Genomic DNA, 13,025 nt, shown 5'->3' with positions numbered 1-13,025 from the left:
ATCATGGCATGGAGAAGTGGATGTTAAATACTTAAATGGCAAGAACACATCACATGTAAGACCCTACTAAGTTTTATGTTTCTTACCGTGATATTCACAGTTTACATTGTAGAAAGAAAGATTTGCTTCAAACATCTGTGATTGTCTTCGTAGTCACGAAGTCTGTGAACTTTTCCAGACCTAGAAGTCACTGATGTAAGAATTGGAGGATGTGTGTGAAGTGAGGAAGGTGAAGAACATGGGAGGGAATTCTTGGAACTTTTCCATCACCTTCCAGAAGCATGCTGAATTTCATTGAACCTGATTGAGATTTTGTTCTACACAGAAGAGAACACGCAGTCAGTGTGATGTTTAAAGCTGTACTTGTCACTGTGGCCTGAGGGGCTCAGATCCCTGTCTGCCACCAGCTTCTCCTCCCACACTGCATTTGTAAGTAGGTATTCATAGAAAGATTGAAAATCCATTATCCCTCCAGAGAAAAGCAGATGGCACAGCCTTGGGATATCTTGACTTTTTTATTTATCCTTGCAGCATTTTTGTTGGAATCTGGTAATACAGTACTGGAAAGTTCTTGGTTCAAATGCAAAATATAGGCATTATTTTATCAAAGCACTGTAAAACACAGTATCACTTTCTGAAACTTTTTGGTTAAAATAACAAGAGAATAGAATTAACTAGAATATGTAGATTTCAAAAATGATCCATCAGTCTATGCAAATTGCTGTGTTAATAATGTATTTTTAATGCTGAGCACATTTGACAGCCATTTCATCTCTCTTTCTAAACTAGAGCTTGGCAACCTGCATTAATTCTTGCACTTTACAGATGTACCATTCAATGCACATGCCATGTAGTGATGTGATCCGAATAAAGTAAAGCATGTCAAAGCAGTGGCATTATTAGTAAACAACTTTGTGACTGGCTGCTTGAATACAGAGGAGAAAAATGAGAGGCAAAAGCCAGTGCTGTTCTAGCACCTCTCACAACTTCACTGGCCTGGATTTGCTTCCCATTATGGGAGTGCCAATCCTAAGTGGGACCAGGGGTTTGGAAGAGATAAATGGATATTCCAGAGTGAGTGAGACTCAGGTGTATTGGGTGCAGTTCAAACACGGTGGAGCTTAAACAGACCCAGAGACCAAAATGTCCTGCTTTGACTTGCTCTAGGGGTCTGTAGATTAAAAAGAGAGAGAGAGGTACCATGTCCTAATTATTTCTCCACCCCATTAACAATAAAACTGGTACTATTTCAGACTCAAGGCATGCTTCTACATCATTATTTCTTCAGCAGGGATTTTCTGTCCTTTCTTCAATGAGTTAAAAAACCAAGGTACAAAATACAAGAGTTGCTGCTAGACTGCAAGGGACCAAATAGTTATGTTTGATTATGGCTCTGCTGGCCTAAAGGTCAGAGGAAAGTTTTAGAATACTTAAGAGACAATTATCTAAAGTTCAGACTTTTCCAAACGAATAGAACTAGAAATTATACAGACTATTATCTAAAGTTCACAGTTTCAAAGGAAAAAGGTATGAGGAAATGCTTATTCATCATCACTTTGCTGTTAATTTGTCTGGCTTTCTTTTTTCCTCCTGTCAAGAATTTATTTACTACAAGTTCTGTATTACACAGTAGTACTAACATAATTATTCCCCTTTCCAAGAAATTTTAACATATGAGAATGATGTATACATGATTAAATATTACTTTGCTCATGATTCAAAATTCCCAGCAGTACTTTTTATTTCTGCAAAGGACTACATGGAAATGTGTTTAGGTTTTTTTATTCATTAGTTGATTCAGCTGTTCAGTTCTGGCATAAACTATTATTATTTAAGCCAAATGGTAAAGAGAAAAAAATAATCAAAGATACAAAATATGTGACTTTTTCCAATTATTCTTCTACCAATACATTTTCTCACATGAAATGCTTATTTTTCCCCTGTGTTCTTCTTGGTGTTTTAAGGGATTGCAGAAACTCCAGGTCTAGAAAAAGACCCAAAATAATTCAAGTGTTAGTTGATTTGTGATAGGAATATTTTGGGAATTGCCATTAAATATGCCAGTATAGAATGCAACTTGCTATGGGGTAGGAGAGACAGTTTGATCAGGTAGGTGAATTTTTATAATGAAAACTTTTTTTTTTCTTTTGAACCTGGTGCCTGCCATCAAATTTGATAGCAGTCATCAATCTGCTTTTTTGAAGACATCACAAATTTTTGACACTTATGAAAAGCAGGTCAGTTTGGAATACCTGTGAATCCTTCAGTGCCATCATAAATCAGGAAAAACATAACATAAAAATGGCCTCTCTTTATTTTCAGGTGATTTTGTAAGCCTTCTCTTTCAATAGGATATTTATGTCTTTACCATAGAGATTAGGCAAAGGGTCCTTTTCCTTCTAAACTGCTGTTCAAGAGGATTTTGTTTGAGACAGTCATCAGGGAAGGCCTGGTACAGCTGTAAAAATACACATGGCACAGTTGTATATATAGATATATTAATAAACATATGTATATGTTATCATAAAAATGTATTTTTTATAAATACAGCCAAGTTAAAAACACTAATTTTAATCATTAAACAAAATTGTTATAGCAATTCTAATGAACAAAGAGATTATTTTTTTCAGCTACTAACTATTGCCAGATTTATAACATACAACCTCACAATTGTACCCTTTTAATCAAATATTCCTTTAAAATGTGTTTCAGCCTAAGGCAGAAATAAAAAAAAAAAAAAAAATCTGTCTTAAGTGGAGATGTCTCATAACACATTTTAATGACATTCTTTTGGAAGCAGGAAACTGATGCTTCCAACTTGTACTAAAGTGGAGTCTGGAACAAATAAATCAGTTTTTCAGCTCACAGCCTGAGCTGAAAAACTCACCCCTGAGTTTTTTGTTTTGAGCAATCATTTTTTACAAGGGGGACGTGGATGAGGGTGTGCTCGGAGTTGCCACTTCTGGTTCTTGTGGTGGATCAGAAAGGAGATTATGACTGTCCTTTCCCAGGGATTTTGTAATTGCAAAAAGGAAAAAGAGAGATTTCAAATCAGGAGAGTTAGAGAGTTACCACAAGTGGGGCTATGGGCAGTGACTTGTCGGGGCTGCATTCACTGGGTGGGTTTCTGCAGTGCAATCCTACCAATCTAAAGAGGTGTTATTTGTAAATCTTTTCATAGAAAGAATTATTGAGAAAATATTCAAAAGAATAATGATTAAGGTATGGCTTGGAGCTCATGGAGTGTATACAGTGACTTTTTGAGAGACCTCCGTGGCTCTTGACAGCTTTATTCTCAGGCTCTAAAAAGGGGGTTGGAATCTTCCCTATAATCCACCATTTTTCTGTTACTAGGTTTGAATTCTGAAGAAAAACAAAAATACCAATGTTAGACTGCCATTATGTTTGAATTTTGAAGAAAGACAAAAATACCAATGTTATAAATGATCTTTTAAAAATCTGTTTGACATTGTAAGGCTTCCACTAGTGAATATTAACTATTGCAGGAGACACATGCATATTAATTACGGTTATTAATGGTTATGAAAAGCTGAAATGGCATCAGCATTCTCTTGAATGTTCTCTTTTAGTGCCTTTGCAGCTGGTTGCTAAATGTTCTAGAGCTCACATTCCTTCAAATGTCATGTGCTCTGGTTTTCTGCTTGTATTTTGCTAGTTTCCACTGAAACCTTGATGATAATAATTCAATTGCTCTGTTATTTCAAGTTTGGGGTTTTTATTTAAGAATAGATGCTACTTTTGAACAGAGATTGGAAATGAATGAGCTGTCCCTGTCTTTTCCTTATCAGAAAAAGCAGGGAGTGTCACAGTAAGGATATTTCTGCTGCTCTTCTACTTGTGTCAAAGGACCCTATTTCACAGAGAATCTGTTTGAGATTTAAAAATGTACACAGAAAGATAGCTCTAATAAACAGGAAGAAATATATATTTCTCCCATTCTGCTGTTTCCAGCTGTAGAGTTTCCAATTAAAATTCTCTCTTCACATGACTGATATATCCAGCATAGATAACGACTTCTACCACAAAGTCCTTAATACCATTAATTATTTGATCTTTCTGAGGGCGTTATAAAAGGGATAGAAAAAGAAAGGCAGAGTTCTGTAGGTGTACGGTTGCCCAGCAGGGAACTCCACTGATCTCAACATATTACAGACTGCAAGGGAATTAAAGAATTGCAATAATGTGTGCAGAGAAAATGACATTAAATGCAAACTGACTGCTTCTGATTTTTACTTTTGTTCTGTTATTTTTTTGTCTGGCTTAAAATTGCAACATGTATTCTTGCACAGGGTGGGATATGAAGGAGTTGACTCCTGCCTGCTAATTTCACATCCTGATTGCTATCGATGGCATTGAAGTCACTCGTGTCCAGCAAATCCAGAAGTAGCTTTGTATTAAAATGATTGCATTTACATTTTCTCCAAATCTTTCTTCCAAGAGCCTCAAAAGAGATCTGGGAGATTTGAGAACAGTTGGGGAATCTGCAGAAAACACTTGGCCCTGTGGTAATTGTTGTGGTTATGCAAACTACCTTTGTCTAGAAACCACACTGGACATCTTTTAAAGACCTTCTGCATTGTCATTCTTCGTTCCAGCTGTGAGGGAGATATTCCCAAAGCAGTCTCTTTCATGGTTATTTCAAAAATCTGCATGTAAACTTCAGAAACTGAGAGTCAGCCAGTGAGCTGAGTGACTGGTTTGTTTTATGCGTAAAAAAGGCAAAAGTGAGCTCCAGCTCTGAGCTGTAGTTGTGTATTCCCAGAGTTGTGTCCCTCCGACCTGATGCCAATGCTAATACAGTTACAAAGATCTTACACCATTCCTGAAGCCTGCAGGATGGAATGCAGCTCCTGGTCCATCCTGGGTAGCTTGTACAGCACCAGGGAGAGGGAATTTCATAGGACTCAGGCACTTCCATGAACTTCTCTCCACAGAGAAGGGCACTGAATTCCAGGAGACTCACTCTGATGGAGAATGTCAAAGCCCCTCCTGGATATGCCTCACTGACTGGAGGCACGCACTCAGTGTCTCTTTGCCTGTGGCAGGCAGCTCAGAGCTCTATGAACAGAGAGGTTTGGGGTTTTTCTGCACCTGATTGTCCTTGTTTTGCTAAAAGTAACATGAATAAATAAACAACCCAAGCAGCACTATCATGAAGGATCAGTGGGTTAATTGGGAAGATGAGGGGAAGGCGATTGTCCCCTCTCCTGCTGAGCACCTACTGCCAAGTTAATTCATGCAGCAGTGCTGGAGGTTGTTCCTGGAGGAGACTCCTGCTGTTTTTTCAGCTCTGGGAGAGGGGAATATCCACAGAAAGGAGAAAGCAAATCAGATAAATTGAGTTTATTGCTGATCAGCTGCTAGGATTTATCTTCAGGTTCTAGAAACCAACTAAAATGTCAACTGGGGAGTCATTGTCCTTCATTCAAGAGCCCATCTCCAGCAATACCAAGGTATATTTATTTTAAAACGCAGCAATGAAGGGGAAAGAATTTATTGCTAAACAAAATTCCTAAGTCAAATGGTGGACTCGCCACCCATTGGCAAAACAATTTGGTCATTTCATTTTTCTTTTTCTATTTTTCTGCTTGTCAGTTTCTTTTCTTTTCAGGCATAACTTGTTCACCTTTAGTCAAACACAGCAGTTTCTGACAAAAAACAAGCAAACAAACAACCAACAACAAAAAACGCAAACATACAAGTCATCTCTAAGAAAAGAAAGTTATTCTCTTCTCCTAGTTTGACATCTCTTCTGAATAGTTCTGACTGTCCAGCCATTGCAACTTATTAACTCATGGCAAAATATTCCAAATCTTGCATCTCTTTTGCTTTCTCTCATTTCTGCTGAACTTGAATTGATAACCATCCTGGTACCAGGTGGTTTCTTACACTCAGCATGCTTCACTGGTGGGCACTTTATTTTCTCCATCTCTCCTCCTTCCTCTCACTTTTTCTGCCCCCTTCTATTTGGTACTCTTTAGAGTACATCCTTCCTTTTTTACTCAGTTATACTCTGATTTTGGCTTATTAGAATTTTCTGCAGCAGACAGGATGGCAGTGTTTCTCAGGAGGATGGAAGGGATCTGAAGCTGTTCCCAACGAGTGCAGCTTCTCTTTTTTTGTTTCTTCCTAAAGCAGGTGCCTTCCCTGTTTTGCATATCTGTAAAGTGCAGGGCTGTTGGGCTCAGCACACTAATTTCTGCTCCAGCTTGGGCAGAAAAGGACCTGCAGCAGGTTTACAGGAAGGAACAGGCTGTATCAGTACAGATTTTAGAGCACTGTGTAAGAGAACTGTAGAAGTCTCTAGAGTTTGGAATAAATGACTACAGATGTGACACTTCTGAGTGGGATTTGTCTCAAAGACAGAAAGAGCTGGATATTGAGCACCACATAGTTCTTTTCTCTTTTGAAAGGTTAAAGCAAAAGATTAAGGATGCAACTTATGCAGAGATATTTTTTATTTTGCAGGAGAATATCAATGGACAGATGAATTTTTTTCCCAGTATTTGAAAATAGGGAGGGGTGCTGAGGGGGAAAAGAAGGCTATCAGATTAGAAAAAGGGAACTTTTGCACATCACAGTAATCACTCTTTGGTGATGCTATACACAGCCATATTCAGGGAAAATGAGCTACTGGATTATTTTCCCGACATAACTTTTCCCGTTTTTCCCTGCAGAGAACAAGGATGGCACTGGGAGTGGTTTAATTTGCACACATGTGTTAACACCTCTGACACACCCAGCCAGGAGGTGTGCAGGTTTTGCTCACTTCCAAATGTGGGTTAATTATTGACTTCAAATACACGTGACTTTCCCACTGCACCACACTGCCACATGTGACACTGGGTGTCATCAGGGACTTGGGTCCTATTTGAGTTGTCAGAATTCTTAAGAGCTTATACCTGGAATTTGTCTTCAGTAAACACATATGCTTCCTTTCATTTTAAAAAGGGCACAAGGAAGAACTAGACTATTTATTTAGCTCCAGGGTGCCATCAGTTTTGATGTGACTGTTTCCAACTGGAATAGATAAAACCTCAGGAATCCTGGGGAAAAGAAAAATATCATTAGGAGTACTTTTTGTTCTGCAAAGTGACCATATTTATTCTGCTTTCTGAAAGAGATAATTTTTAGATTGACCTTCATGTGTTGCATATCTGAATGTATGAAAAATGCTGAAATGGTTACATCACCTGCAATGTAAATTATAGTAAGAACCTCTCCAGGCCAAGTAAATGTGATTGGTAGGTGACTCTGCTGTGGAAGGGATAGAAAATTATAGAATCACAGAATGTTTGGGTGGGAAGGGACCTGATCTTCAAAAGAAGCCTATTGTCATATGAGCACTCCCAGTATTTTCTTTCCTTCCATGGAATGACATTTAGCATTGCATGTGCCCACTTCAGAGCATAAAATATCAGGAGGCTTTCTGTTGTTCATGATGCGTCAGGAAGGTGAACTTCAACTCCTTCTTCCAAACAAGATGTGCAGCTTTATTTTTAAATTGTCATTGGATCCCACGGCAACACAGACACACACAAACAGACACACACACATTCCTGTTCTCTGTGCCTGAGAACCTTTCTATTAAACAAAACACAAACAGCAAACTAGTGCAAGTCAACATGCACTCTGTTAGTATAAGTCCTGATACTGAATTATTATTTTATTCCACACACTAAAGCAGTTAAAAGTTAGAGAATATTTAAGTATATAAAGAAAACAGAGTTTTTTTTCATATTTGACATGTCACTAATCATGGTTTATACCTGAGCACTCTGACACATACAGGATCATTGATATCTGATAGCAGTGTGTTCATAACTGGCTAGAATCTGTAATTCTTATAACTATTCAAATTAAAATCTGTAAGAAGAAAAATCAACTTGTGTTCATTTTGTGGTGAACTGAGAACTGACTCTGAGAGATTTGACTGTGTAATTCCGTGGCTGGGTAGGATGCCATGCAGTCAGATGCCTCTTTATATTTCTAAAATTAACTTTCTGCATATGTGTGCAGAGGTAAGAATGTTCTAGACCAATTTCCTGTCTTCCTCCATGGGAGATATAGCCTGGTTTGCTCTATTTTCATCACTGAAGCCCAATAAATGTTTAAATCACTGAAAATTAGGCCCATGGCCTTTAATGCATTTAGCTTTTCTTTTGTCTTTATATAAAAAAGAAGAATCTTTTATAGCAGGGGAAAAGATTGTGCAATTTGTGGTTTGTAAGGCAAGGGAGATTTGTGTTAATTGGTGAATATGCTTTAAGTTTGGGTTACTTTAACATTTCGTTTCTCTCTTGTTTTACTGGCTGGATTTTTATGACTGTGTGACTTGAAAAAAAAAGAATAGTGATTGGGAAGATACCTGTAGGGATGCATGCAGAGGGGAAATAAGGGATTGCCATCGTCATCCTCTTACCATGTGACACGAAAAAATCCACATACTGCACTTCTTCAGGCAGCTGGACAGAAAGGGGAGGCATTTCTGTGCCACACGCTGCTGGCACAAGGAGGTCACGGAATGTTTGCATTGAGGTTTCCTGCGCACACCAAGGAAGAGCTGCGGGTTTAGCAGCCCCTCTGTGTGCTGAGACACTGCCAATTTTGCCTTTGCAGATAACACCCTGAGCATCCTGGCCAAGCACAGCGGGTTCAGCCGGCAGAAGCAGGAGGTGTACCTGCTGCCCATCGTCATCAGCGACAGCGGCACGCCGCCCATGAGCAGCACCAGCACCCTGACCATCCGCGTGTGCGGCTGCAGCAGCGACGGCATTGTCCAGTCCTGCAACGTGGAGGCCTACGTGCTGCCCATCGGGCTCAGCATGGGCGCCCTCATCGCCATCCTGGCCTGCATCATCCTGCTGCTTGGTGGGTACTCGTGGCACAGCTTGGAGTCACAGCTCCCCTAATTCCTGGGAGCTGTAAGGGGGTGCGGGATTCCGAGAGGAGGAGTGACGCTCCAGTCCAACACAGCGTGCAGCAGCACTGACGGTGCTGTCAGGACCGAATCCCTTGTGTCCTAAGAGCTGGGCAGAAGCAGGGGGAGCAAAGTCCTGTTCTGAAGTAGTCACACACGCTGCTTACAGAATACTCAGGTGTGGAATGGGAAACTGAAAATCAGATCGGGAGTGTGGAGCAGCCAGACTTGTATGAATCCCATAAGCATAGTCCTGAGTTGGAAGGGTCCCACAGGGATCATTGATCCAGCCCCTGTCCCTGCCCAGACACCCCACCAACCCCACCCTGGGCATCCCTGGCAGCGCTGCCCAAACGCTCCTGGAGCTCTGGCAGCCTCGGGCCGTGCCCATTCCCTGGGGAGCCTGGGCAGTGCCCAGCACCCTCTGGGGGAAGCAGAACCTCTCCCTATCTCCAGCCCGAGCCTGCCCTGGCCCAGCTGCAGCCGCTCCCCGGTGCTGTCCCTGGCCCGGAGCAGAGCTCGGAGCGGGGCCTGCGCTGCCCTCGGGAGGAGCTGCAGCCCCGGGCAGCTCTGCCCTCAGCTCCTCTGCTGCGGCCGAACCGCCCCGCTGCCCTCAGCCTCTCCTCGGGCACCCTGCCCCAGCCCCGGCCCTCCTCTGGGTGCTTTCTGATAGCTTTATATCTTTCCTTTATGTATATTTATATTTGTATATTTCTATTGTGAGTTTATTCTGGATTGTAATGTCACAAGAGACACAAAAGCTTCACAAGATAAGCGATGTGGTATATTTTAATAAAACATACAACATTTGTATACAACATCAAGCAAGTGGAGGAGAGAACAGCGAGAGTCCTATTTCTGCACTTTGCAGCTTCACTTGTAACAGAGATTTACATCAGTAACTGAGATTTCATCATTAAGCTGCAAAAACAAGAGAAACCCATTTAGAGTTTTTCATGCATCTGTCCACGATTCTGAAATCGAGCTAAGCTCTTTCTTTCTCCCTTATTATCTCATTCTCTTTTTAGTTACATAATATGAGTCTCTTGCACAGGTAGAAAAAGATACTGATTTCCTTCTCTCATTAGGGTTATGTTTTCAGAAAAACACCCTCTAATTTTTGAAAACACCATCCATAATGTAGATCATTATTGACTATGTGAATAATGATAGCCTGACTTCACTTCCAAAGGGAAAGTTGAGGCTTGAAATTAGAAGTATGGGAAATCTTATTGCTTCTGTAAAACTGAGCTTCAGACATAAATATGAGCTGATAATCAACGACTAGAGGACTAATCAGAGCTTCTGATCAAATTTCCATCATGTGAAGGAGGTTGAAGTCATAGGTCTTTCGTCTGTTCCCCCTTATTACTCCCAATTCCACAAAAAACAACGTCTCACCTTCCCCAGCTGCACTCACCATGTAGTGTTTGGGTTGGAAATGTTTTGCCTAATCAGCTTGTGGTGCTCTCTTTGCAGTCATCGTGGTGCTGTTTGTAACACTAAGAAGACATAAGAATGAGCCTCTGATCATCAAAGATGACGAAGATGTGAGGGAAAATATCATTCGCTATGATGATGAAGGAGGTGGAGAGGAGGATACAGAAGCCTTTGACATTGCAACTTTGCAGAATCCAGATGGAATTAATGGATTTTTGCCTCGTAAGGATATTAAGCCTGACCTTCAATTTATGCCCAGGCAGGGTCTTGCACCTGTTCCTAACGGTGTTGATGTTGATGAATTTATTAATGTAAGGCTTCATGAAGCTGATAATGACCCCACAGCTCCACCATATGACTCTATCCAGATTTATGGCTATGAAGGAAAGGGGTCAGCAGCTGGTTCCCTTAGCTCATTGGAGTCCTCCACATCAGACTCAGACCAGAATTTTGACTACCTCAGTGAATGGGGTCCTCGCTTTAAAAGACTCGGAGAACTTTACTCAGTTGGAGAAAGTGACAAAGAAACTTGACAGTGGATTACAAACTTCTCCCCTGTTGACTTAATGATCATGTAATATTCTAGGGCCACTGCTGTTAGTTAAAACTAATGTGGCTTTTTGTTTTAGAGGCAAGTTTAGCGCCAGTCATCTATAAAATCAACTACATTGTAATGTTGAACCAAAAAAAAAAGTATATGTTAGGAGGTTAAGTCTTGTGGAGTGTGAAGTAAAGTATGTGGAGTGTCTAGAAGTCTTTGGATATTTGATATTCACTTGACCACTCTGAAGATGGAGATTTGGATCTTTGATTATCTTCAGTGAATTGAAAAGAACAAAAAAGAAATTGGTGCTCTCTTAGGAAATGGACTTGCAGGGATTTGCTGTTGAACAGTAGCTCCTGCCAGTACGTATAAAGCTAAAGGTTTGTTTCTGCATTGCCAACAAAGATCCCGGCACAGAAATGTTCAAAGCAATATCTTGGTCTTCTTAACAATGCTGAACAGAAATAGCATTGCCAATTCCTACTGGCTCCTACTGTGCAGTGACCATCCATTGTACATACAGTAATTGTTGGCCACGTTACCACAGACTGAATATCATCTTTAAATATTGTGTCAAGCCTTAAAATATTCACATGTTCTTAATCCATTCCAGTGATGGGTAATAAATACTACTAATGTGTAGAGATTCAGAGGCAGGGCTGCAAAACCTTGCTTCACAAAAGGATCTTTTTTTTCTAGAAGAAGGATCATTCCTGTGCTTCGTCTTCTGAAGGAAAAAAACTGTGAAATGGGATGGACTTACATAAATGAAAGAATTGCTGATTTTATTGCTAAAGATCGAATTTATTTGTTTAATCTTTGAAATAAATATTTTATTGATGTCCATTACTGCTTTTATTTATTAAGACTGATAATCTATAGAGTAAGATTATGAAGAGAACTAAATTCTATCAGTTAGATTTTTTTTTTCTATATATAATGAATGTTTCATAAATGTACATTTTGAAAAGAAAAATGACAAATTGTCGCAGTTTAAAGCAGTTCCCTGTCCATTTGCAGTAGCTGAATTTTAAGAGAATGCTGGCAGGAATTAAACTTTCCCAGAGAAAACTTTTGACAGTTTTATATCTTCATAAATCTAGTACCTGGTGTTTTTAATACAAGCACAAACAGCTGGAAGTAAACTGGTTCATGTGAATATTTAAACTATAGACTTTTAGAAATCCACACATATAACACAGTACAGTAAAAAAACATGCTTATAGTTCTCCACTGTATTAGAGCAGGAACCAGTGTGTACATAATTTTACTGCTTCTGTTATTAGCATTTTTTTCTATAATACTCATAGTGATGCACCAGGGCTCTTGCACACAGAGAAAGAACACTAGAAGCTGCAAGCATACTCAATTTGTAATGCAAACTTGCCATTTAGAAGTAGCAATTGTATAAGAAAACTACGTATTACATGCAAATCATTTTAATTTTCTACTTTGTTTTGAAGCTATATTATTGTTTGTTTATTTACTCCATGTATTGTATTCAGAGAAACTCCTGTATTGTTTCCTACTTTGTGAAATATATTTTTATAAATACTTTTCTTGTTATTGCTTTTCTTTCAGGTTTACCTGGCCACTGCAGAAGTGAATCTGCTGGAATAGCTTCAGTTTTTTGAGGAATGTAGTTTCTTCAAAATTATTTATTTATTAGTTGAATACAGACAAAATAAAAAAAAAAAAAGAAAAAGGAGAATATTTGAAACAATTTTTGACAGTGATTGCAGAATTTTGACAGTGACTGGAGCACAGGAATTATGAGTGTCTGATTCACTGCACCATGCTGAAAAATAACCTCACACAATTTTTGTTGAAGCATTGCTGGTTAAAGCAACCCACTGATTTTAATTCCTCAATAACACTTGTTCTGCAAACAAAGAATTCTTAACACATCACCCCCAATTTTGCCTGTATTTCAAATGGAAACATTGACTTTGCTTTAGCTGCAGCATGACTTGGTTTAGTGACTCTAGTCTGTGGGCAACTAATACATTAACACCACTTTGGTATGTGCTATAAAGATTTTATTGAAATTCATGGAGTACCCAATATATTTAAGTTCCACTGCATAAAAAAAAAAAAAAG

At 39.4% G+C, this 13,025-nt stretch overlaps 1 protein-coding gene across 1 annotated transcript in view; it reads left to right on the top strand.

Annotated features, from left to right (window-relative positions):
• CDH8 (cadherin 8) overlaps nt 1–12,480 on the top strand; it is a 151,287-nt gene extending 138,807 nt beyond the window's left edge. The window contains exons 12-13 of the mRNA XM_032121976.1: nt 8,641–8,892; nt 10,421–12,480. Coding sequence (XP_031977867.1) covers nt 8,641–8,892; nt 10,421–10,914 — 746 coding nt within the window. The 3' untranslated portion in view covers nt 10,915–12,480. The remainder of the gene's footprint in view (nt 1–8,640; nt 8,893–10,420) is intronic.
• Nucleotides 12,481–13,025: the final 545 nt, after the last annotated feature.

Source organism: Corvus moneduloides, chromosome 12 (genome assembly GCF_009650955.1).
Source record: "Corvus moneduloides isolate bCorMon1 chromosome 12, bCorMon1.pri, whole genome shotgun sequence".
In the NCBI taxonomy this organism is placed as follows: Eukaryota; Metazoa; Chordata; class Aves; order Passeriformes; family Corvidae; genus Corvus; species Corvus moneduloides.
This window is presented reverse-complemented; position numbering and strand designations above follow the sequence as displayed.